Here is a 25,329-nt window from a genome sequence, read left to right as displayed (position 1 = left end):
ACCACCAACCCAGTTAGTCAACACTCCCCTGAGACAATGATCCCTCACCTTCCCAGTGGAATCCTGTACCATGCTAACCCAGGGGCCCCTTATACGTGCCTGCTTTGCACTCACAAGAAGACAATTTTGGTCAGTGTGGGAGCAGCTTGTAAAGGCCTCTTGTGACACTCCCAGCCTGATATCAGGCACAGCAAGTGGAATTTCATTCCATCAGCAGCTGTTTTGCAATAGCCCTGGAGGCCCATCTTGGAAAAATCTTCATTTTTGCTAACAATGCTAGGAATTCTACCTGATGGAAAAGGAGCTTGATTTATAAACACATTCACAATGCATTTTCATCTAACTTGGCTGGGTAGAGAAGGCAGAGAAGATATGCCATGTTACACATGGGATTGTCTCTGTTTTGATTACCTCCTTTAGGGTTGGCTGAGTGAAAGCAGAAATCAATGAATGGGTGGATAACGGAATCCATGCATCCATTAGCCAGTAGTTTCCTGCTGCAGAACCACCCTGAGCAGTTGTTAAAACACAGCTTATTGGCTGGAGAGAGGCTCACACTGGTTATCCCAACACTTTGAGGGGCTGAGACAGGAGAATCTCTTGAGACTAGGAGTTCCAGGCCAGCCTAGGTAACATAGTGAGATCCTGTCTCTACAAAAATAATTTTTAAAAATATCCGGGCTTGGTGGCACTTGCCTGTAGTCCCAGCTATTTGAGAGGATGAGGTGGGAGGATCACTTGAGCCTGGATTTCAAGGCTGCACTGAGCCGAGATCACACCACTGCCCTCCAGCCTGGGGAACAGAGCAAGATCCTGTCTCAGAAAAACACAAAAAGCAAAATACAGTTTGCTGGGCTCCACCCCCACAGTTTCTGATTCACTCGTTGGGGGAAAGGGGGCAGGGGGGTGCGCAAAAAGAATCTGCGTATTGCATGAGGTGTAGGTTCATGCTGTTACTGATCCAGGAACCACACCCTGAGAACCACTAGCAGAAGCCATCCGATACTCTTAGGCCACGATAATTGTGGATGCAAATTTTCTGCCTAATCGTGCCAAGTGGGTGACAAACGCAGATGAAAATAAATCCCCGACTCAGTGTTTTGGGGTGTTGTTGGTGGGCTGCCCGCTCTACTCCCAGCAAACTTTCCTGGATAGTGTTAGATTTGCATGTTGGAGCACAAGTGGTGGTGTGTACACGCATGTGCACACCAGCTGTACTGCTGTCCCTTTGCATACCTCTATTGCTGACCACTGACCTTCTCCAGGTTCTCTCATTTGCTCCTCAGAGACCTTCTGAGTTTTCTTATCCAGCGAAGTAAGCCAACATCTAAGACCACAGGAGCCGTCTATTGTTTCCTGAGATTTGGTGCCATCTAGTGGCTAACTTGAGAATCTTTGCCCAGATCCAGAGAAACTTCTAGAAAATTAACTGAGTAGCCTGGAAAGGCAAAAAACACCTACTTGTTTACCCTCCAAGAAAGGCTTCCTGAAGGACAAGGACTGACTCAACACGATAGGAGTCAAAATGGATTTCTTGCTCTCCTGAGAGCTGTGATAAAAATTAGAAGTCAGCAAAGAATCTCAAATCATGTCCCACTGCACCTTTGGCTTGAATGAGTTTTTGGAATTGATTTTCATTTCCTGAATGAAACGGAGTCGGGTAATACCAACTTGGTATTTGCCTCCCATCTCATTTCTCTGGCCCTCAAGCCGTAAACAGCCCACATAGAGCAATCCAGTTCCCAAGTGGTCAAATCTACAAAGAGATCTGTAGTTCAAGGTACAGCTGGTACTGATCAGAGGGACATCAGGACCTGAAGGTCACTGAGGTGTGGAATTGTTAATAACCACTGTGGTTCAGACAGAAATCTAAGATATCAGCATGATACCACGGGTTCTCAGAATCCTGGGAGGTCTGAGGCATTGTAAATACGTGATTGAGACTTTAATAGAAAATTTAAACTACTTGTTACAGGAACAAAGGGGAGGAAATCAGGGATCATAAAGGAAGCTGCTCCTTAAAGTTGCTGTTTGGGGAACTGTGATGGGTCTCAAAACATGGTCTTGAGACCAGCAGCATCAGCACATTCTCAAGCAACATCCCAAAACTACTGAACTGGAAACTCTAGGGATGCAGCCTATAAATGAATGTTTAAGTAAGCCCTGCAGATGATTCTGATGCACATGAAACTTTGAGAACCACTGGTTTAAGATAAGCTTTAGATGCCCTAAAAAACACCTGGGAGTGTTTAGAGACTCTACTAATAAATTCATGGAAGAGATAATTTATTGCCATAACATAAGCCTGCTTCATTTTTATGTTTTGTTTTCAACACATAATAATTGTAAGCCTACTTCTTTTTTAACATACAAAGGTGCCTTCTAGTTTGTGGTGAAATAAAAAGGATTATTTATTTGCTTTCACTTCTTTGGATTTTAGAGAATACTATATTGGTAAGAACAGTCTCCAAAAGTAGTTCAACAGTCCTGTAGACATGGTAATAAGTTTTTTTTAAAGAAAATGTTCAACTTTAATATTAATCAAAGAAATACAAATTAAAATAGCAAAGATATCATTTCTCAACTAACAAACTGGCAAAGATCAAAAAAACTAACGTACATCAATAAGGAGGGTATGAGGGGGAAAAATAAAACACACAGTCCTCTAGGTAGAAAGATAAAGTACCAGAATCTTTCTGGTAACACAAATCACAAGCCTTAAAAATGGGTATATCCTTGACTCAGCAATCCCATTTCTAGGGATGTATCTTAGAAATAACTAATGATATATGCAACAATGAACATATAAAGATGTAAATATAATTTTTAAATTAAAATTTTTAAGAGGGAATTATAAAATCAGTGTGCCCATATGACAGAACATAATAAAAATCAGAGCAAGATTTTTTCCAGTTTTTAAAAGGAAGATTTATTTAACAAGTTTCACTTAGTACAATACATCTAAATGGAAATCACAATACAAGGAAAGATTTAAACCAAAGCCTCAGAATCTCATACAAACGACACGACCAAACTTCTAAAGTATTGGTATTACATCTTAAAATTGTCCCGTATCCTTTAAAAAAAAAAAAAGTAAAAGTGTACACTCACGTGCCTTACAGAGTATTAAACCAAAAAGCTAGAATTAACAAACATGCCAAATGTTTTCACTTTGAATCGTAGACACAGCTCCTATATTTGAGTTTTACAGAAAAGCATGTTTCTCAACATGCATCCAAAGTTTTCAATGTATTTGTGGTATAAGAGCAACATTTAACATAAGTGAAACTGCATTAACCTAAATAAGCTTACTGCTTAAGTACACTCCTACAACATAACTAACTTGAGAAAAGCTAAAAATCGTTTAAACAGTTATGGTCAATACTGAACTTTGTTATTATGTCCTAGATGAATGTTTCAGTGTTCAAAATTACTGAACTTGAAGTTTCAAAATAATCTCAACTCCCACTTTACAGTAAGCATGAATCACAAGCCTGTAATGCAAAACTGTTAAACTTAACTTTTGTTTTCTTAAAAAAGGAGAAAGATAAAGAAAGAGAAGCTGACCAAGAGTGATCAGTATCAATAATATTTCCCATATGCCAATCATACTGGATATACTAGACATCCCTCCCATTCTATTCAACTCCCATAAATGTACAGCTTTTATATCTAGAGTAGCTGTTTAGTGCTCCTTCTCTACCTAAGCAAGGTTTGACTGATAGTCACTGGAGTTTTCCTGGAGAACTTGGTCATATCCACTCATACTGCTCTGACCACCATAACCACCTCCATAACCACCACTCAGCTGCTGGCTAGCAGGACCGCCATAACTAGACTGGTTGGATAAGCCCATCCCTCCCATCATTTGGCTACCATAAGCGCCACCACTTGCCCCTGCTGTAGAATTCAAAAACAGTTCTACATAGCTGTGATCATAAGCCCCTCCACTTGTTCCTGCAGTAGAATTTAGGAAGAGCTCCACATATCTGTGTTGCATATTAGCCTTGTCTTTTGCCATAGCTGCCACAGCATCTTCATGAGTAGCAAATTCAACATCTGCCTCACCAGTAACTCTGCCATCGGGTCCAATTTCAATATGTACTCTCATGGGATTAAGAGGTGAGAAGAAATTATAAATATCATTCTCAGTGGCTCTGTAAGGTAACCCCCTCATGTGTACACAGTGCCCTGTGGTGCTCTGGAAACTGGACCCACCATCTCCATATCTATGATCAGACATTCCTGAAAAACAGTAATTGAGGTCTCTTCCAAATCTATCTGACCCAAAGCCATATCCATCATTATAGCCACCATAGTCATCATAGCCTCCATACCCTCCACCATAGGCACCACGCCTCATCCTTTCAAACCCAGCTCCTCTGCCAATGCTATTATACCCTCTGCCAGCCCCTGGCCTATCATAGGGACCTGGCCGCTGCATAGCCATGAGCTTTCGAGGGGGATCATAGTGGGTTCGAACTTCAGCTCGGCTACTCTTGAAGATCTCAATGTACCTGTGCCCTATTCTTTCCTTGTGTTTCTTTAAGGCCTTCTCAGCTATCTCCTGCGAAGCAAACTGCACAAAGGCTTCCCCTGTGCTTCGCCCCTGAAAGTCCACTGGCAGTGTCATCCCATTTGGCACAATTTCCAACCCTGAAAAGAACTGAACGATCTCTTCCTTGCTACAGCCAAATGGGAGTCCTCTAAGCCGGACGAAGCCATCGTTGGCAGTATCAGGGCTATTCGGACCTGTATGCTTCAACACCCAATCCATTTCAACACTGTTAGACTTGAATACTTCAACGTATCTGTGTCCCATGGTTTCTCTGTCCTTCTTCAAAGCCAATTTCACTTCCTCTTCAGATTCAAGTTCAACAAATGCTTCGCCACTTGGTCTTCCTTCTCTGGTGTAGATGAAACGAATACCTGATGTGCCATTTTGGATCTTGCAATCAGAGAAGAAGCGCATCACTTCATCAGCTGAGCAGGACCAGGGTAGGCCCCTGACCTTCACCACGAACCCCTCCCTGCCTTCTGTGCTCAGCATCATGGTGACTGTTGGGCTCTTGGTGGCAAGTTTGGCTCAACACAATTTTGGTGTAGCTGGAAAAAAAAAATTAGAAGACTACTGTCATGGAAAAATGCTAATACAGTAAAAGAGAAAAGCAAACTATTAATAGAAAACTCAATTATGCTGACAGCTTTGCTGTAAGACATCTGTATAAACAAAAAAGAATTCACCAAATTTTTAACTCATTCATTTTTTAACAGTTATTTATTCAATGCCTATTACGTGTTGGATACCATTAAAAATTAACAGCAATTGGCCAGGCACCGTGGCTCACATCTGTAATCCCAGCACTTTGGGAGGCCGAGGCAGGTGGATCACCTGAGGTCAGTAGTTTGAGACCAGCCTAGTCAATGTGGTGAAACCTCATCTCTACTAAAGATACAATTAGCTGGGCATAGTGGTGGGCACCTGTAATCCCGGCTACTCAGGAGGCTGAGGCAGGAAAATTGCTTGTACCCAGGAGGCAGAGGTTGCAGTGAGCCAAGATCACACCACTGCGCTCCAGCCTAGGCAACCAGGGCAAAATCCCATCTCAAAAAAAAAAAAAAAAATTAACAGCAACAAATAAATGGGAGATGTCAACAAATAAAAGATGGCTATATCTGAATATATAAACATAAAAAACTTCACTAGATCAAAAGATTAAACAATAATTAAAACACAAAACACAAGTTATATAAGTTCTTTATATAATATCCTTATATAAAAATGTAGGCAAATCAATAAAATCAGGGATATATTTAGGCTTCAGAGATAAATGAAAAAAAGACATTATTGGGAATTCACACATTCATTTTAGAAACATCTTGTAGTTGCCAAGTCCAATACTCGGCTCTAGCATACAAGAATCAATAAGCCCACAAAGGGCTTATGGTCCTACAGGGGGATTGTATGTAATTATTAAAGACATAAATGCAAATAGACATTATAATTGCCATGACCCTCTGGGTGAGGTGTAAGCACAGTATTAAGGAGGGAGCAGTTGATCAGTTCTATTGTTTGGAGGCCAAATGGTTAAATGAAACAGACTAACCTGTCTAGGGATCCATAAACAAAATTTTTTATATTATGATGAAGCACAATCAGGAGAGGGAAAAGCAAGAGAAAAGGCTGGCAAGGCATAGATCAGATCCCAAAGACTTTCATATACAAACACTAAACACCTTTTAAGACTTTTAAACTGGGGAGTATGTGGGGTGACTTCACCAAAACCCTTTCAGGCAGATCACCCTGGCAACAGTGTGGCACTAAAACAGAAGGGGGTTGAGGTGAAACTACTGAGATTAATTAGTTAGAACTCGTCTCTTTCAATGCAAAAGGTCTCAAAAAAAAAACTAGTCTCTTAAAGATATGTTAAAGGAATTGTCTAAGCAACAGGAGTAAAATGGAGAAAAGATATGATCCACACATACTGAAAAAAAGTGGAATCTGTGGGACTTGATAACAGATTAAGTATGGGAGAATATAGGTATAGGAGGATACAGGAGAGTTATCTGGAAATATTCAAATTTCATCAATTTCCAGCAAGTTAAAACCAGAACTAATCCTTATTTTTCACCCATCAAGATAATGGAAATTAAACAGTGACCGTAAATCAGTGCTACCCAGGGTTCACAAACTAATACACTACTAGAGGAGTTACAATTGATATAAACTATTTCCTTTTTGATAAATCCCACTATATTCTGAAAGCAATTTGATAATATGTATGACACCTTTTGACAGCAAATACATTTCAGTTATGTGCCCTAAGGAGATGATATGAAACTCAGACAAAGATTTATGGAGCAATATATTCTATGAAAAGTACTTTATTAAAAAAAACTGGAATATCACATATTTTAAAAGTTACAAAAATATTTAATAACATGAGAAATTACTTATGGTATAACTGTAAGTGACCCAAGAGCACAGCTGCTTTACAATCTCAACTATGTAAAAAATACATGTTTCCATAGCCTTTGACATGGCTAGAATCCTTCCAGGAATCTAGTCAACAGAAATACTTACAAATGTTCCTTGCAGCACTGTTAGTAATGGGGAAAAATGGGGAACCTAAATAGCCATCATTAGAGGAATGGCTGAATGAATTATACTTTATCCTTAAAACAATGCAATGTAGCCATTAAAAAAAAAAAAAAACTATCTGCCCTGACCCAGAAAGATCTCCAAAATATATTAAAGAATATACATAGTATGATTCTACTTATATTAAAAGATTAGCATGCATATATATGTAAATAAATAAAAGATGATGTGGGAGCAAACTCGTTTTTGAGAACAGTGGAGGATAGGGGGAGTGCAGTGGGCTTTTCGATTTTTACCCTATATACTTCTATACAGTTTCATTCTTTAAATTCGCCGTACTTTAAATTCGGGGTTTTTTTTTTTAAGTTAGAAAGAACATATTAGTGGTTACTCTGAGCGATAGGTTTATGGCTTTTCCATGCTATTTTTCCAATTTTTTTATGCAGTCTTAATTTTCTACAGAAATAATTATTTTACTTTAGCAAAAAAGTAACTAATTAAAAATTAAAAACAAATTAAAATGTTTGCATTTCTGAGATTTGGTATAGCAAATTTTACAAAATTTTCTAATTTTCTATGTAGATGGTTTATCTGATATGATCTGGGAACATTGGGCCTCTTAGAAACAAAGTACAAAGTGTAATAATGGCCATAAAACTACACCGAGAAAACAATGCAACATTTACCGATTCCCTATTATGTGCCTACCACACTGCATCTGCAGTGATAACAGGTTTTCTATTAACCATCCTAAGGTCTCAATGACAGATTTACAGGCTGTTTTTTTAATCTCATTTTGCAGCTGTTTTTTTTTGTTGTTGTTGTTGTTGTTTTGTTTTGTTTTGTTTTTTTGCTTGCCTTATCCCTGGGATAACCCGTCCCATTTAATACTCTATTCCTTAAGAGCCTCTCTATAGGGGCAGGGAGGTTCTACTTCATTACTGCATCTCCTGGGAAGGCCATCGGAACTGTTGGCTAAAGTGGGAACCACGACTCTTTGTGAGTTAAGAATCTGTGTATTTATATGCGTGTTACACACGTTTTAAAAAAAAACTGTAATGACATAAGGTTTAGTCGTCTCCGGGTGAATTACTTGTATTTTAAAATTTTATATTATATTGTTATTTTTCAAATGTTCGAAATTGAGTATGTATATTGTTGCTATCAGCAGAAAAATAAACAGTATTCAAATACTCAATTCAGTAAAGTAATTTATTGGGCGCCTCTATCAAGCACGCATTTGCCTAGATGTGACTCTACAGATAAAATTCACTTGGGGCCTTCCCCTACAGACAATCAGGCAGTGTGGAGGCTGAGTCCCTGAATGGATAGACCAGCACGCAGACCACTATTTTCATTATCTGTTTTTCTTAACTCGGGGCCGTGGTTTTCAAACGTTTTTCCCCTTACAGTCACCCTTAGGGGTCCCCCGAGACCGGCCCAGACAGACAGATATACAAAAACACATACACAGTCATGAACGTCCACCATTTCCCCACCAGGCGCAGCACAGGCGGCTTCCCGGCACTGAGATGGGGGGAGGAGAGAGAGAGCGCGAGGGGGGGAGGGGAAAGCAGAGAACGAAAGAGGCGGAGGTGGCCCCCGAACCCCGCTTTGGTCTTCATCATCACCACCCCTGGGTCCCCAGTTCCCACCCACACACCAACCTCTAACGATACCGGGTAATTTTCCTCCTTCTTCCCTCAAACGGCTATAGCGAGACGGTAGACGACGACCAGAACTACTTCTGCTCACGTAAGCGAGTAATCACGTGAGCACCTACGTCATGTGAGATCTCGGTCACGTGAGCAACTCTCGGCTGAAACTCGGGATCACTAAGGTGCCGCACTTCCTTCTGGTATGGAAATGGGGCGGGTCAATATCAAGAAAGGAAGAGGGTGATTGGTTAGCGGAACGTCTTACGTGACTGATTATTGGTCCACCTCTGGGGATAACCGTCCCAGTTGCCTGAGAAACAATAACGTCATTATTTAATAAGTCATCGGTGATTGGTCCGCCTCTGAGGTTAAACTTAAAAGCCCTGGTTACCCGCGGCAATCTATGCTGTCCGATCTCCGTGACGATGCGGCTGAGGAACCCACACTTACAGCTGGGCTGCGCGCTTGCGCTTCGCTTCCTGGCCCTGGTTTCCTGGGACATCCCTGTAGCCAGAGCACTGGACAATGGACTGGCGAGGACGCCTACCATGGGCTGGCTGCACTGGGAGCGCTTCATGTGCAACCTTGACTGCCAGGAAGAGCCAGATTCCTGCATCAGGTATCAGATATTGGGTACCCCACTCCCTTTGCTTTTCCATGTGTTTGGGGTACTGGAGGGTCTCAACCGGAACAGTTGAGCCCGAGGGAGAGCTCCCTGACCCGACTCTGCTGCTGCTTTTTTATCCCCAGCAAACTGTCCCGAATCGGGACTGGTCCTAAACTTTCTGTGTGCGACCTTTCCTGAGGTGGGAGTCCGGCCAGCGGCCCCTTTTCTCTCTCTCTCTCTTTCTCTTTCTCTCTCTCTCCCTTCCCCCCTTTCTCTCTCTCTCTTTTCTTTTCTCTCTCTCCCTGCCCGGTTCTCTCTCTTTTTTTTTTTTACTGCTCCTTGCAGAGCAGGGCTACCCCATAGGGCAGTGTGCCCAAAGTAGCCCTGCCCGGTTCTACTCAGACCCTTCTTGGGAACGTTTGCTCTTCCTCTGCCAGGTGCTAACCGTGAGAACATGTAGGGTGGATAGGAGGGATCAGGGACTAAGATTTATGCCATTTTTTCTCCTTTTGGGGTCGTGGGTTTCTCGGCAGTATCTCGAAGGACTTAGAGAGACCGTAACGTCGCTGAGATCTCTCCCACCTCGCCCGTGAGTATGGCATCAGGCTGAAAGGTTGACATGGAGGCACTTTATACATTATTTACACCTTTGGGTGAGGGTTGAGGCTGAATTAGGTAGGTATTGAACGTATCTGACCCTCAAATTTCTTATCTGTAAATTGGGATTACAACCTTTTAATTTCAGGGAGCTAATTAAAAAAAAAGACCTGTAAAATAGTTGTTATCTCACAAAGGTGAATTTTCAATGAGAAAACCTCTTTAAAGTACATAGCACCGCGCTTGACCATTAATTGCATGTACAGAGCAAATGTTCCCTAACCTGGAATCGATGGGAAAATGAATGTAAATCTGCAAATCTGAATGAATATGTGTATTTTTTTGGAGAGAGGATATTTACTTTTCTTAAGATTCTCAAAGGGCTCTGTGATTCTTAAAAGGTTAAGAATAGATAGATATTGTTAAAAGGTAGCAGTCACAGTACATTTCTGTGTCCATAAGTTATTCCTATGAATATCTTTAGAGATGAAGTCAGGATGTTGGTCAGACGTCACAGAAGAAATTGGCCTTCTAAGTTTCATGTGACCCTGTGGTACAGTATGTGTGGCAATTTTGCCCATCACGGATTTTTTTTGGGTGTGTGGTATTTGCATCTGATTATAAAACTAATGCATGGTCTAAAAAAAAAAAAGGCCAGGCGTGGTGGCTCATGCTTGTAATCCAAGCACTTTGGAGGCCAAGGCAGGTGAATCCCCTGAGGTCGGGAGTTCAAGACCAGCCTGACCAACATGGTGAAACCCCGTCTTTTTAAACTACTAAAAAAAAAAAAAAACACTAATGCATGGTCATTGTAAAAAAATGTAGATAAAAAAGAGCATAATGAAAATAAAGATTTCCCTCCATCATTCCACCACCAGAAATAATCATGGTTAAAATGTTAATATACATTCTTGCAGTTGTTTTCTATATAAATGAAAACATAGATTTCTTTATTATTTTCCATAAAAATTGGATCATATTTATGTCATGTTTGGCTAATGGCAAGACTGGCACCCAGCCTGGGCTCAAATTTCTACCTCATTGTTACTTAGGCCTATGACATTGGGCAAATTACACTTTTTTTTTATTTTTTGAGATGGGGTTTCACTCTGTCATCCAGTTTGGAGTGCAATATCACCATCTCAGCTCACTGCAACCTCTGCCTCCCGGGTTTAAGCAATTCTCATGTGTTGGCCTCCCGAGTAGCCAGGATTACAGGCCCACCACCACGCCTAATTTTTGTATTGTTAGTAGAGACGGGGTTTCACTATGTTGCCCAAGCTGGTCTTGAACTCCTGGACTCAACTGATCTGGCCACCTTGGCCTCCCCAAGTGCTGGGATTACAGGCGTGAGTCACCAAGCCAGGCCTCTTTTTTCTTTTTTCGGTCTGTCATACCTTATGAATACGGTGGTTCTTTCTTTGTGTTGGTTTTGATATTTATGCAATGAAACACATTGATTTTTCCTTTCTGATTTCTGACTTTGGGGTCATGCTGAGCAAGTCCTTTCCTACATGAAGATCATATACTCATATGCATTTCTTACTAGTATTTTTTTAATTCTTTTTTGAGACAGAGGCTTGCTTTGTCGCCAGGCGCCAGGCTGGAGTGCAGTGGCGCGATCTCGGTTCACTGCAACCTCCGCCTCCCAGGTTCAAGCAATTCCCCTGCCTCAGCCTCCCAGGTAGCTGGGACTACAGGCACACACCACCATGCCCAGCTATTTTTTTTTTTTTTTTGTATTTTTAGTAGAGATGGGGTTTCACCATGTTGGCCAGGATGGTCTCAATCTCTTGACCTCATGATCCGCCCACCTCGGCCTCCCAAAGTGCTGGGATTACAGGCTTGAGCCACCGCGCCCAGCCTGATTCTTAAAATATTTAAATCTTTAGTCCATCTGAACTTTGTTCTTCTATAAGAAATGCCACGTTTAATAAATAATAAGTCCCATGGTATCAGATGGCTAGAAGGACCTCTTTCTAAACTTTCTGTTTAATTCCATTACTCTGTGTATTATAGTGCTAATAGTACTGCACTATATATTGAGACAGAGTTTCACTCTTGTTGCCCAAGCTGGAGTGCGACGGCATGATCTCAGCTCACCACAATTTCCACCTCCCAGGTTCAAGTGATTCTCCCGCCTCGGCCTCCCGAATAGCTGGGATTACAGGCATGTGCCACCACACCCAGCTAATTTTGTATTTTTACTAGCAAAGGGGTTTCTCCATGTTGGTCAGGCTGGTCTTGAACTCCCAACCTCAGGTGATATAACCGCCTTGGCCTCCCAAAGTGCTGGGATAACAGGCATGAGCCACTGCACCTGGCCTTCCTCTATCTTTTAATGAATGTGCATGTATGTAATCCATTAGGTGAACTTTTTGTAACATTGAGCCAAGTTTCTTAAAAAGCCCTTTTGGAAGCTGGGCAGGTGACCCACACCTGTAATCCCAGCATTTTGAGTGGCCAAGGCAGGTGGATCACTTGAGGCCAGGTGTTCAAGACCAGCCTGGCCAAAATGGCAAAACCTCGTCTCTATTAAAAATACAAGCCGGGCGCGGTGGCTCATGCCTGTAATCCCAGCACTTTGGGAGGCCGAGGCAGGTGGATCACGAGGTCAAGAGATCGCGACCATCCTGGTCAACATGGTGAAACCCCGTGTCTACTAAAAATACAAAAAATTAGCTGGGCATGGTGGCCCGTGCCTGTAATCCCAGCTACTCAGGAGGCTGAGGCAGGAGAATTGCCTGAACCCAGGAGGTGGAGGTTGCGGTGAGCCGAGATCGCGCCATTGCACTCCAGCCTGGGTAACAAGAGCGAAACTCTGTCTCAAAAAAAAAAAAAATTAGCTGGGCGTGGTGGCACATGCCTGTAATCCTAGCTACTCAGGAGGCTGAGGCAGGAGAATCCCTTGGACCTGGGAGGCAGAGGTTGCAGTGAGCCAAGACGGCACCATTGCACTCCAGCCTGTGCAACAGAGGAAGACTCCATCTCAAAAAAAAAAAAAAAAAAAAACCTAAGTAATTTTGGGCTTTGTTAAGGGTTTTGTTAAATATATAAAGAATTGTAGGGAGAATTAACTTATTTTTAATATTGAGTATGCTTATCCAAGAGCAAAATAATATTTTTCCATGTATTCAAATCATTTAGGAACATCATAGTTTTGACATATGGACCTTGCACATATCTTAAATTTATCTCCAGGCATTTTAGGTTTTTCAGTTGTTCTTTGAATGGGATCTTTTTCTCGAAATAGAATTATTATTGATATCTAAAAAAAAGCTATTAATTATGTTAACTTTGTAGTTTCTTACCTTACTGAACTGTCTTCTTAGTTCTAATCTTTCCAGTTTCATCATATATTTCTCATTCCTATTTTGTTTGGGGTTTCTAGAATACAAGTATTAAGGGGCTAGGAGAGACATAAGAAAATCTGGAAAAGCAATTCATTTTACCTTACATTGCTTGTGATTACTACCACACTATTACTGGGTTGGAAAAAATGTGAAATCCCAAGGTGTCTAACAAATAGGAGGTACCTAAGTGTTCACTTAATGAATTGTAATGATTATTGGATTTTTTTTTCAGTGAAAAGCTCTTTATGGAGATGGCAGAGCTCTTGGTCTCAGATGGCTGGAAGGATGCAGGTTATGACTACCTCTGCATTGATGACTGTTGGATGGCTCCCCAAAGAGATTCAGAAGGCAGACTTCAGGCAGACCCTCAGCGCTTTCCTCATGGGATTCGCCAGCTAGCTAATTATGTGAGTTTATAGATAACGTTCTTTTTCATTCAGAGGACTATAAGCACTTCTGTACAGAAGCTTGCTTAGAAACAGCCCTCATGGCTTGGCCCGGTGGCTCACGCCTGTGATCCCAGCACTTCGGGAGGCCAAGGTGGGTGGATCACCTGAGGTCCAGAGTTCGAGACCAGCCTGGCCATTATGGTGAAACCCCAACTCTACTAAAAATACAAAAAATTAGTTGGGCGTGGTGATGCATGCCTGTAACCCCAGCTATTCTAGAGGCTGAGACAGGAGAATCGCTTGAACCCAGGAGGTGAAGGTTACAGTGAGCCAATATCGCATCATTGCACTCCAGCCTGGAAAAAAACTCCCGTCTCAAAAAAAAGAAAAAAAAGAAACAGCTCTCATGATACTTAGAAAGTAGAATAGCTGGCAGTTATCTGAACATTGAATTGTAAGGCTTATCAGGTGGAATTTGCATTCCATCAGCAGACAAATGTTTTGCAATAGCTCTTGAGGCCCATCTTGGAGTTCTCCTTTTGCTGAAACCACTGAACTCTCTAGAAGGAAAAAGGAACTTGGTTCTTGACATATGTGTGCATGCATTTCCATATAACCTTTGGGAAGCTATTGCAGTGGTACTATAAACTACAATTTTAGAAGATAGAAGGAAAATATTCTAGAGATCATTGAAGAGAAATAGAGTCCAACACTAGTTAAAGATGATGAAGACAGATTTTATTCAGTACTACCACAGTAGAAGAAAGAGCCAAGTTCAATTCCAAATACAACAAAGACAGGTGGAAATTTATAGCCAATGAGCAGATTGAGGGGGTCAGTGGTTGGAATATATAAGAAGACATTAAGGGTAGGGAGCTTCTTGCTAAAGGCAGACTATGGACTTTAAACATGAAGGGTGGAGAATGAGGGAATTTGATCAGATATCAACGGTGGCAGGATTGACTTAGCAGGATTCTTGCTAAGAGGGCTTTCTAGGACAGACACAGGAGGCTAAGGTGGAGGCCTAGTCAAAAACAAGGCTTATCAGAGAAGTCTAAAGTTTGGTCAAGGAGAGTCTTTGTCAAGGTCAGTCTGTCATTGCCCTCAAAAGGTAGCTTTCAGGATCCCATTAGGAAGATTATCATGGCTGCTAGCTTTCTCCTCAGTTCTGGGCTATAGTTCACATGCATAGTTTGAACTAGCTCAGTAGAACTGGGGGATTTTTATTCTTTGTCTGCCAATAAACTCATCTGGATATTTTGGAGGTTTATCGGAAAAAGCCCCCAGTACCTGGTGAAGTAACTTTGTCTCTGCCCCCAGCCTGGAATGGTTCTTTCTTTCTGCTACCTCGTGATTTGCCCTTCTACAGTAGTGACTCTTTTCCTCCCTCTCATTTCAGGTTCACAGCAAAGGACTGAAGCTAGGGATTTATGCAGATGTTGGAAATAAAACCTGCTCAGGCTTCCCTGGGAGTTTTGGATACTATGACATTGATGCCCAGACCTTCGCTGACTGGGGAGTAGATCTGCTGAAATTTGATGGTTGTCACTGTGACAGTTTGGAAAGTTTGGCAGATGGTATGTTTCATTCCAGAGATTTAGACACAAAGGAAAGAACATTGAGGCCAAGGTAGCTGAGCCAAAGAACCAATCTTCAGATTTTAAATATGCTGTCACAATACTGGAAATAATTATTCATGTGCCAGAGCTCCCATCTCTTCTCTTTCAGTTCATTCGTTCGTTTGTTCGTTCGTTCATGTAAAATCCATGCATGCCTAACCATGGCTAATATTGGGCACTTATAATTGAAGAAGGCTCTAAGAGTTAATTAGTTCATAATTATAACTCTCTATAACATCATTTAGGAGAGTCCAGGTTGTCAGTATGTCACAGAGAAAGAAGCATCTTCATTCCTGCCTTTCCTCAATATGTACACCATCTCTGCACTACTTCCTCATAACAATCCCAGAAGTCTGGGAGGTACTTTACATAATTCAAACACAGAACAACTGCCTGTCCCTGCTGCTGGTTTAAACATGAACCTTCCTGGTAGCCTCTTAAAATATACAGCCCCAGCCAGGCACGGTGGCTCATTCCTGTAATCCTAGCACTTTGGGAGGCTGAGGTGGGTGGATCACTTGAGGTCAGGAGTTTGAGACCAGCCTGGCCAGCATGGTGAAACCCCGTCTGTACTAAAAATACAAAAATTAGCTGGGCATGGTGGCATGTGCCTGTAATCCCAGCTACTTGGGAGGCTGAGACAGGAGAATCACTTGAACCTGGGAAATGGAAGTTGCAGTGAGCCTAGATCACACCACTGCACTCCAGCCTGGACAACAGCGAGACTCTATCTCAAAAAAAATATATATGTATTTATATATATATATATATACAACCCAAGCTGGAAATTCATTTCTTTCCCTTATGTTACCTATTATTTTCTCATACAGGTTATAAACACATGTCCTTGGCCCTGAATAGGACTGGCAGAAGCATTGTATACTCCTGTGAGTGGCCTCTTTATATGTGGCCCTTTCAAAAGGTGAGATAGTGAGCCCAGAATCCAATAGAACTGTACTGATTGATAGAACTTGACAACAAAGGAAACCAAGGTCTCCTTCAAAGTCCACTGTTACTTAATATCATCCTAACTTCTCTCCGGGGTACCAACCACTTCTCACCATCCCCATTGCTGTAATTACAATCTAAGCTACCATCACCTGGAAAGCCATCCTTGTGTCTTCCCCTTTATTTCACCATTCATGTCCTTCTATCAACAGTCCTTCCACCAGTATCTCTAAAATATCTCCTGAATCAGCCCACTTCCTTCCATGTCCACTACATGTACTTTGGCCTTCCAAGCTACCATTGGCTCTCACCCAGAGTGCTATGACAGCCTGATCTCTCTGCTTCCACTCTGTCCCCACCCCCATCTATTTTCCAAGCAGCACTAGAGTTATCTTATTAAAATGTAAATATCAGTTTTTTTAAGAAAGAAAAATTCCCGAGATGTAGCAGTTATGAAAAATATAGCAGCTGGGTGCGGTGGCTCACACCTGTAATCCCAGCACTTTGGGAGGCTGAGGCGGGTGGACCACAAGGTCAAGAGATTGAGAACATCCTGGTCAACTTGGTGAAACCCTGTCTCTACTAAAAATACAAAAACTTAGCTGGGCATGGTGGTGCGTGCCTGTAATCCCAGCTACTCAGGAGGCTGAGGCAGGAGAATTGCCTGAACCCAGGAGGCGGAGGTTGCGGTGAGCCAAGATCGCGCCATTGCACTCCAGCCTGGGTAACAAGAGCGAAACTCTGTATCAAAAAAAAAAAAAAATATATATATATATATATATATATATATATATATAAATGGCATGATCAGTTCCCTGCTTAAAACCCTAACTGGCTTCCAGTTGCACTTGGAATGAAACCAAACCAGTAATCCAGCCCTTTCCTGCCTCCCCAAAGTCCAAAGGGTCATGGCTCTTTCCCTCGCTACACTGGTTTTGTCTCTCAGCACTGCAAGCTTATTGCTGCCCCAGGTAATTGCGATTACAGGTGCATGCCACCACATCTGGCTAATTTTTGCATTTTTAGTAGAGATAGGGTTTCACCATGTTGGCCAGGCTGGGCTCAAACTCCTGACCTCAGGCGATCTGCCTGCCTTGGCCTCCCAAAGTGCTAGGATTACTGCGCCTGGCCTCTACAAACTTTTTAGTCCATTAACAAAATATATGCCTAGGATTTAAGTTTTCTTAATGCTTGATGGAGTCCTATGTAATTTTTCACCTTTTAATTTTACTCATTAAGATCATTTTAGTGCCGGACTTGGTGGCTCATGCCTGTAATCCTAGCACTTTGGGAGGCTGAGGTGGGTGGATCACCTGAGGTCAAGAGTTCAAGACCAGTCTGGCCATCATGGTGAAACCCCATCTTTAAAAATAAATAAATAAATAAGATCATTTTAGTTCTGATTATAAAAGTAAAGTAACTATAAGGGATTTCAAGTTATATGGCCTACTTCTGAAGCAAACGTCTTACAGTGAAAGTTCCTTATAATAAGGGTTTAAACCTCCTCATGGAGACCTTCAATCTGTAAACTCAAGAGAAGGCTACAAGTGCCTCCTTTAAACTTGACTATTTTCATCTCACAAGGATGTTGGTAGAAAGTAAACAGAAGAGTTGCCTCTGTTTTCACAGCCCAATTACACAGAAATCCGACAGTACTGCAATCACTGGCGAAATTATGCTGACATTGATGATTCCTGGAAAAGTATAAAGAGTATCTTGGACTGGACCTCTTCTAACCAGGAAAGAATTGTTGATGTTGCTGGACCAGGGGGTTGGAACGACCCAGATATGGTAAAAACTTGAGGCTTCCATGTTCAAGACCCTGCAATAGGCCTGTTTCCTATTTGACATTCAAGGTAGAGGTAAAGTTCCTGGGAGGAGGCTTTCTGTAAGAGTGCTTAGAGCAGGATGCTGTGGAAAATGGCTTCTCCATATGGGTCATCTAGGTAACTTTAAGAATGTTTCCGGCCAGGCACGGGGGTTCACCCCTATAATCCCAGCACTTTGGGAGGCCGAGGCAGGTGGATCATGAGGTCAAGAGATCAAGACCATCCTGGTCAACATGGTGAAGCCTCGTCTCTACTAAAAATACAAAAATTAGCCAGGCGTGGTGGCACACGCCTGTGGTCCCAGCCACTCAGCAGGATGAGGCAGAATTACTTGAACCCAGGAGGCGGAGGTTGCGGTGAGCCGAGATCACGCCATTGCACTCCAGCCGGGGCAACAAGAGCAAAACTGTCTCAAAAAAAAAATGTTTCCTCTTCTCCTTTAAATTATTTCATTCTTTGTCTCAGTTAGTGATTGGCAACTTTGGCCTCAGCTGGAATCAGCAAGTAACTCAAATGGCCCTCTGGGCTATCATGGCCGCTCCTTTATTCATGTCTAATGACCTCCGACACATCAGCCCTCAAGCCAAAGCTCTCCTTCAAGATAAGGATGTAATTGCCATCAATCAGGACCCCTTGGGCAAGCAGGGGTACCAGCTTAGACAGGTAAATAAGGGTGTATATTTTAAGATGGTTTATATACGCAATACCAAGTTTGTCTTGGGCCTAAATCTATTTTTTCCTTTGCTCTTATTACTTTCAGTAATAAAGCTTTTTGCTAGAACCATTATTTCTAAAATAATGCTGCAGGATTTTTTTAATTTTTCCTACAAATGCTTGATAGTTCTGACATTAAGCATAAATGCCAAACTAACAGGGCCACTTATCACTAGTTACAAATCAATCACACTTATTTTCTTGGTTTTTCAGGGAGACAACTTTGAAGTATGGGAACGACCTCTCTCAGATTTAGCCTGGGCTGTAGCTGTAATAAACCGGCAGGAGATTGGTGGACCTCGCTCTTATACCATGGCAGTTGCTTCTCTGGGTAAAGGAGTGGCCTGTAATCCTGCCTGCTTCATCACACAGCATCTCCCAGTGAAAAGGAAGCTAGGGTTCTATGAATGGACTACAAGGTTAAGAACTCATATAAATCCCACAGGCACTGTTTTGCTTCGGCTAGAAAATACAATGCAGAGGTCATTACAAGATTTACTTTAAAATATTTATTTTGGGCCAGGCTTGGTAGCTCATGCCTGGCCGTGGCAGGCAGATCACTTGAGGTCAGGAGTTTGAAGAGGCATAAATTTCCCCATAGGTAGATTTGTGCTGATGGCTCAAGCTTATTCCCTCCCAAAAGATAAACTGCAAACAAATGAAGTGAACATAAACTCAAGGTTTTATTGTCTTCATAAAAGATGACACTTAGAACTGGATCACTTGGCCCTGTAACAGAACAGAAAAAAAGTTCAGTTTTGTATTTTGCCACAAACTACTGCCCCATCAAGAACATTATCTGTTCCTAAAATGTTCACCATGCTATATTAAGCTTCCTCATTCTTCCTTTCCTCCTTGTAGCAAAAGACCTCACAGATCTAGTATTTTTAGAGGACTACCCCTGAGCTCTATGCCTAGTCTATGAATGAATGTTCACCTTTTCACATAATAAAGCTATATGAAAAAGATTGCACCTTCTACCCATAATTATATACCTTTCTCTTCTTATCTCCTCCCAGTTCAAAATGTTTGCATCTTTTAATAGCCAGCATTCTCTTAGATCTGCAGTTGGGCTCAACGCACTCGAGCCTCAGCACAATCTTCTTTGTAGTCTTAGCCTGGAAAAAAAATTAAATCAAAGCCTTAATAAATAACTGCAGAAGATCACTTTCTTCAAATGACTACTTTAAGTACTATTTAAAGCAAAGCACTGCAAATAATAGTTGCCCCACTTAGTGAATTCAAGAGAAAATGTATACTAAAAAAAAATATAAAGAGAAAATGTGGTAATAGCAACGATGGCACATCATCCAGTTGTTAACAAGTTTGAATCCAAACCCCATTCAGGTCAAACAACCTAGAGCTTCCTATCAAATGGGCAACTCATTTTGCCACCTTGAACTTGTGTTCTTTAGTCTCAACAGTTTGTGAGACTGAGGCAGGAGGATCACTTGAGCCCAGGAGTTTGAGACCAGCCTGGGCAACACAGTGAGAAACCTGTCTCTATAAAGATCACTAAATTCAGCAGGGCACAGTGGCTCACACCTATAATCCCAGCACTTTGGGAGGCTGGGGTGGGTGGATCACGAGGTCAGGAGTTCAACACCAGCCTGGCCAACATGGTAAAACCCCGTCTCTACTAAAAATACAAAAATTAGCTGGGTATGGTGGTGCGTTCTTATAATCCCAGCTACTCAGGAGGGAGAATTGCTTGAATAAGGACCTGGAAGGTGGAGGTTACAGTGAGGTAAAATGCACTCCAGCCTGGGCTACAGAGTGAATACTGTTCTCAAAAAAACAAAAATCACTGAATTCCAAGACTACCTACAATTATGTCTAGAATTTATGTACATTCAACGGATTTAACTCCAAACTCCTCTCTCCACTAATACTTAACGTTTTTGTTCTTTTAACTTAAACAGAACTATTGTTTACAAGTTTTAGATTTACCAAAAAATTTCAAACATGCTAGAGTTCTCTAAACCTCACAACCAGTTTCTCATCTTACATTAGTATGACTCATTTGTTGCAATTAACGAACCAACACTGATGCGTTATTAACTCAAGTACATATTTTTTTTTTGTATTTCCTTATGTTTCCCTAATGTCCTTTTTCTGTTCTGGGACCCCATCCAGAACACCACATAACATTTAGTCATCACATCTCTATACCCCTTCGGCTGTGGCAATTTCTCAGACTTTCTAACAATTTCAGAACTACTGGTCAGGTATTTTGTAAAATGCCCCTCCTGCGATTTATTTTTTCTCATGATTAGATGGGCTTATGGAGTTTTAGGTTTAAGTGTCATTTTCATCACATCTTATCAAGGGTATATATCAAGATGACTCATTACTGTCGATGTTAACCTTGATTACCTGGCTGAGGTAGTGCTTGTTAGGTTTCTCCACTGTAAAGTTTTCTTCCCTCCCTTCTCTTTTCCATACTCTTTGGAAGTCACCATGCAAAGCTCAAACTTAAGGAGTAGTAGTTAGGTACCCTCCTTGAGGATGGGGTATCTACATAAATCACACATAATTCTTTTACATGGGAAATATGCCTCATCTAATTTTTCCACCATCTCAAGCATTTTTTCTCTGAGGTACAAACAATCCAATTACATTCTTTAAGTTACTTTAAAATATGCAACCAAGTTATTAGTGACTTTAGTCACCCTGCTGTACTATGAAATAGTTGGTCTGATTCATTCTATTTTTTTTTAACCCATTAACCATCCCCACCTCCCCCCACTACCCTTCCCAGCCTCTGGTAACCATCCTACTCTCTGTTCAAGTTCATTTGTTTTGGCAGGGCGCAGTAGCTCAGGCCTATAATCCCAGCACTTTGGGAGGCCGAGGCAGGTGGATCACGAGGTCAAGAGATTGAGGCCATCCTGGTCAACAAGGTGAAACCCAGTCTCTACTAAAAATACAAAAATTAGTTGGACATGGTGGTGCGCCCCTGTAGTCCCAGCTACTCGGGAGGCTGAGGCAGGAGAATTGCTTGAACCCAGGAGGTGGAGGTTGCGGTGAGCAGAGATCGTGCCATTGCACTCCAGTCTAGGTAACAACAGCGAAACTCCGTCTCAAAAAAAAAAAAAAAAAATTCACTTGTTTTCATTTTCAGATCCCACAAGTGAGAACACGTGATATTTGTATTTAATGTGCCTATTTCACTTAACATAATGATCTCCAGTTCCACCTATGTTGTTATAAATGACTGGCTCTCATTCTTTTTATGTCTGAATAGTACTCCATTGCATATAGATACATTTTCTTTATCCATTCATCTCCTGATGGACACTAAGTCTGCTTCCAAATCTTAGCTATTAGAAACAGCACTACAACAAACATAGGATACAGATATCTCTGTGATAAACTGATTCATTTTCTTCTAGGTATATACCCAGCAGTGGGATTGCTGGATCATGTGGTAGCTCAATTTTTAAATACTCAATTTTTTAATAAGCTTGCCCCTTTAGCCAGAGTTCTGCTGCTGCTGCTAGTTTGCAGTTCTTAATAGGCCAAAACCTAGTTAGAAGCTCTTTGTCTTCTTTTTTATTTTTTTTTTGAGATGGAGTTTCGCTCTTATTGCCCAGGTTGGAGGGCAATGGCACAATCTCGGCTCACCGCAACCTCCACCTCCTGGGTTCAAGCAATTCTCCTGCCTCAGCCTCCCGAGTAGCTGGGATTACAGGCGCGCACCACCATGTCCAGCTAATTTTTGTATCTTTAGTAGAGGTGGGGTTTCACCTTGTTGACCAGGATGGTCTCGATCTCTTGACCTAGTGATCCACCCACCTCGGCTTCCCAAAGTGCTGGGATTATAAGCGTGAGCCACCGCACGCGCGCGTGGGGCCGCAATTTGTCTTCTTAAAAAGTTTTCCAAATGTGGTCGGGCGTGGTGGCTCAAGCCTGTAATCCCAGCACTTTGGGAGGCCGAGGCGGGTGGATCACGAGGTTAAGAGATCGAAACCATCCTGGTCAACATGGTGAAACCCCGTCTCTACTAAAAATACAAAAAATTAACTGGGCATGGTGGTGAGTGCCTGTAATCCCAGCTACTCGGGAGGCTGAGGCAGGAGAATTTCCTGAACCCAGGAGGCGGAGGTTGCGGTGAGCAGAGATCATGCCATCGCACTCCAGCCTGGGTAACAAGAGCAAAACTCTGTCTCAAAAAAAAAAGTTATCCAAATGTGAAGAGGTATAAAAATGCACTCCTTCTGTCACCCTGAGATCAAACGACTTACTACACCCAAATGAGCACTGAAGGAATTGCTTAATACTTTCTGGAGCTAAACTGCACAAGAAGCCAAGTGCCAAAAGAAAGGCTGCGTTGGAGGAAATGCTCTGCTCCAGGCATCGTCCTAATTAATTACTTTAAGGGTTAGCCAAATCACCTAAGGTCTGAGAATAAACTCCAGAATGCTGAATTTAGTAGGCCAGCAGACAGGCCTAAATGGCTATTTTAAGAGAGTTTTAAGACTTCATGAGACAGGCAGCTGACTGCAGGTTTCTGTGATGAGAAACAATAGAACAATTATTAGTGCAACCAACAGTCCAGCATTCTGACATGACAGATAAGGAACAAGGCAAATTAAAGGACTTACCAGTGTACTCACACTTCAATTCTTAGGAAAGCAGGGCACATTCCTCGATTTTTTGCCTCTTCAGAAAGGAAAGGATAAAAAACCGTAAACACTGAAATAGGGACTAATCAGACCTGGGTTGCATTCCCAGATTCACTGCCTACTAGTTCACTGCAGTCAACCGTGAAAACTTCGCTGAAACTAACGCTATCCCTGTATCATGGAGTGTGTGGACCAGAAACAAATGCACATCCTTACCGCAATTAAGTGGAAATATCAAATAGTAATTACCTACCACTCACCTTTTTCCGGAAAATCGGCTTAGTTTGCCCACCATAGCCACTCTGCTTTCTGTCATAACGCCGCTTTCCTGGGAAAACGAATTGGTATTTGTTATAAAATACGGAAGATCAGTAAGGAAGTCTTACAGGTTTTATCTTAATTTCGCAGCATAAATATTAACGCTCAAGCCAGGCGTTGGGGAGAGATTTGGACTCGTATGTTACTCTACAAATGTCACCACATTGGCACTAAATTATGTGGAATCCACCTTACCCTGGGCATACAGAGAATCTTTGCCCTTCTTGTACTGTGTCACTTTGTGGGGTTGGTGCTTGCCACACTTCTTACAGAAAGTCCGGCGGGTTTTAGGAACGTTGACCTAGAAAAGAAACCGTTCAGAACGTGCAGTTATTTGACCACAATGGCACAATGCCCTGACTCAGCTAAAGCTGAGGCACTCCACGAGGACCCCTCACTACACGCTACCTCTAACTAAAGGGTGGGCCAGCCCCATATGCTTCAAGCCGAGCTCCCTCCCTGCGTCGAGGCCCAAAGAGAGAAGAGATCTAGCTTATTAACTCCATCCCCGGCTAACTACCTCTCTGAACCCATCACTTCAGTTCCTGGCCCGGCAGCCCGGTCCCTTTAGGATTGGTCCCAGCAAGACTGGGTTGCTCTGGTATATCGAGTCCAAACAGGAGCCTGGACCCATACCGGCACTGCACCATCGACGAAATGGGGAAAGATTAGGCTGGATGTTCCACGCCCCCAACCAGAGACTCCTATCATTTACCATTTTTGCGTGAGCGCTACCGGCACGGAAAGAAAGAGGCCGGACCAGAAACGGAAGTATATAGGAGGTTCTTGATCGCACTTCCTCATGGGAGTCCGTAGGAGCAATCATAGAGTGTAAGGCTCAGCGCAGCGCCCTCCGGCGTTGAGAGGACTCAGTTCGGAGCCGCTAGCTGGAGCTTAAGGAAGGACTATGCCTAAACGGTGGTCCTCTTGCCCAGACTTCCTCCCGACCCGCAGCTTTGCAACTTTTCGTCTCGTTGTCTCTTTTCAGAGACGCTGCTACGTAGCAGCGTTCAGTGAACGGAGCGGTGCTTTTCCCAGATCCTCTGGCCTCCCGTCCCCAAAGGAAGCCAGGACTGGGGTCGAACGGAGGGGTCCTCCACCTCCACGTTCCATTCCTGTTCCACCTTAATGTCACTGGGAACACCTTTTACAGCAAACTGCTGGTTCAGTGAAGGCCAGGAGGGAGCAAATTGCTCCAGTTCAGTTATCACATGGCCAGTTGGTCCATTCAACAAATGGCTATTGAATGTCCAGTATGTGTCAGGCACTGTTCCAGGGGAGGAATACAGTAATCTAATAGGCTTATAAATGTACAATTATGAACTAAGTACTTTGAAGAAAAGGAACAATGGCCTTAAAGCAGCACCCTTCTGTTGAGGGAGTAAGTCAGTTGCTCTAGGTTCTGAAAAGTGACAGTGAAATTGTTCGGCTCCTGTAGTAGGAATCATCAAGCCTAGAAGTAGAAAGTACCTAGCGGCTTTTCCCTTCCTTGCATACCTGGCAGAAGGCATGTACTAGGTTTCGAGAGAGTCCAGCATAGAAAGACTGCAGAATGGTAAGCATTTTA

The 25,329-nt window shown here is 42.3% G+C and overlaps 3 protein-coding genes across 5 annotated transcripts; 1 reads left to right on the top strand and 2 right to left on the bottom strand.

The window, feature by feature from the left end:
- Nucleotides 1-2,903: 2,903 nt before the first annotated feature.
- On the bottom strand, nt 2,904-8,867 carry HNRNPH2 (heterogeneous nuclear ribonucleoprotein H2). Of its 2 annotated transcripts, none has more exons than XM_002763090.5 (2): nt 8,770-8,867; nt 2,904-5,106 (listed from the first exon to the last, which is right to left on the bottom strand). In XM_002763090.5, the coding sequence occupies exon 2, from the start codon at nt 5,051-5,053 to the stop codon at nt 3,704-3,706; it is 1,350 nt and encodes a 449-aa protein (XP_002763136.1). In that variant the 5' UTR covers nt 5,054-5,106; nt 8,770-8,867; the 3' UTR covers nt 2,904-3,703. The 2 variants fall into 2 exon arrangements, with proteins under 2 accessions (XP_002763136.1, XP_008987855.1); XM_008989607.4 differs by having other exon boundaries at nt 8,782-8,867.
- Nucleotides 8,868-9,158: 291 nt separating this feature from the next.
- GLA (galactosidase alpha) lies at nt 9,159-19,782 on the top strand. Its single transcript, XM_002763095.5, has 7 exons — nt 9,159-9,379; nt 13,550-13,724; nt 15,106-15,283; nt 16,156-16,247; nt 17,903-18,064; nt 18,568-18,765; nt 19,030-19,782. Exons 1-7 carry the CDS (start codon nt 9,186-9,188, stop codon nt 19,318-19,320), a joined length of 1,290 nt encoding a protein of 429 aa, XP_002763141.2. The 5' UTR covers nt 9,159-9,185; the 3' UTR covers nt 19,321-19,782.
- On the bottom strand, nt 19,311-24,595 carry RPL36A (ribosomal protein L36a). Of its 2 annotated transcripts, none has more exons than XM_002763091.7 (5): nt 24,478-24,595; nt 23,958-24,063; nt 23,705-23,772; nt 19,812-19,934; nt 19,311-19,545 (listed from the first exon to the last, which is right to left on the bottom strand). In XM_002763091.7, the coding sequence occupies exons 1-5, from the start codon at nt 24,586-24,588 to the stop codon at nt 19,525-19,527; spliced, it is 429 nt and encodes a 142-aa protein (XP_002763137.2). In that variant the 5' UTR covers nt 24,589-24,595; the 3' UTR covers nt 19,311-19,524. The 2 variants fall into 2 exon arrangements, with proteins under 2 accessions (XP_002763137.2, XP_054107394.1); XM_054251419.2 differs by having other exon boundaries at nt 24,399-24,537.
- Nucleotides 24,596-25,329: the final 734 nt, after the last annotated feature.

This window comes from Callithrix jacchus, chromosome X (assembly GCF_049354715.1).
Source record: "Callithrix jacchus isolate 240 chromosome X, calJac240_pri, whole genome shotgun sequence".
NCBI classification, from domain to species: domain Eukaryota; kingdom Metazoa; phylum Chordata; class Mammalia; order Primates; family Cebidae; genus Callithrix; species Callithrix jacchus.
This window is presented reverse-complemented; position numbering and strand designations above follow the sequence as displayed.

Coding starts and splice junctions, on each gene's coding strand:
- HNRNPH2 (XM_002763090.5), bottom strand. CDS start 5,053: ATGATGCTGAGCACAGAAGGCAGGGAGGGGTTCGTGGTGAAGGTCAGG.
- GLA (XM_002763095.5), top strand. CDS start 9,186: ATGCGGCTGAGGAACCCACACTTACAGCTGGGCTGCGCGCTTGCGCTT. Junction 15,284..16,155: donor TTTGGAAAGTTTGGCAGATG/GTATGTTTCATT, acceptor TTTCTCATACAG/GTTATAAACACATGTCCTTG. Junction 18,065..18,567: donor GTTGGAACGACCCAGATATG/GTAAAAACTTGA, acceptor TCTTTGTCTCAG/TTAGTGATTGGCAACTTTGG.
- RPL36A (XM_002763091.7), bottom strand. CDS start 24,588: ATGATTGCTCCTACGGACTCCCATGAGGAAGTGCGATCAAGAACCTCC. Junction 23,773..23,957: donor AGATTCTCTGTATGCCCAGG/GTAAGGTGGATT, acceptor TCGTTTTCCCAG/GAAAGCGGCGTTATGACAGA. Junction 19,935..23,704: donor AGCCGATTTTCCGGAAAAAG/GTGAGTGGTAGG, acceptor TTTTTTTTCCAG/GCTAAGACTACAAAGAAGAT.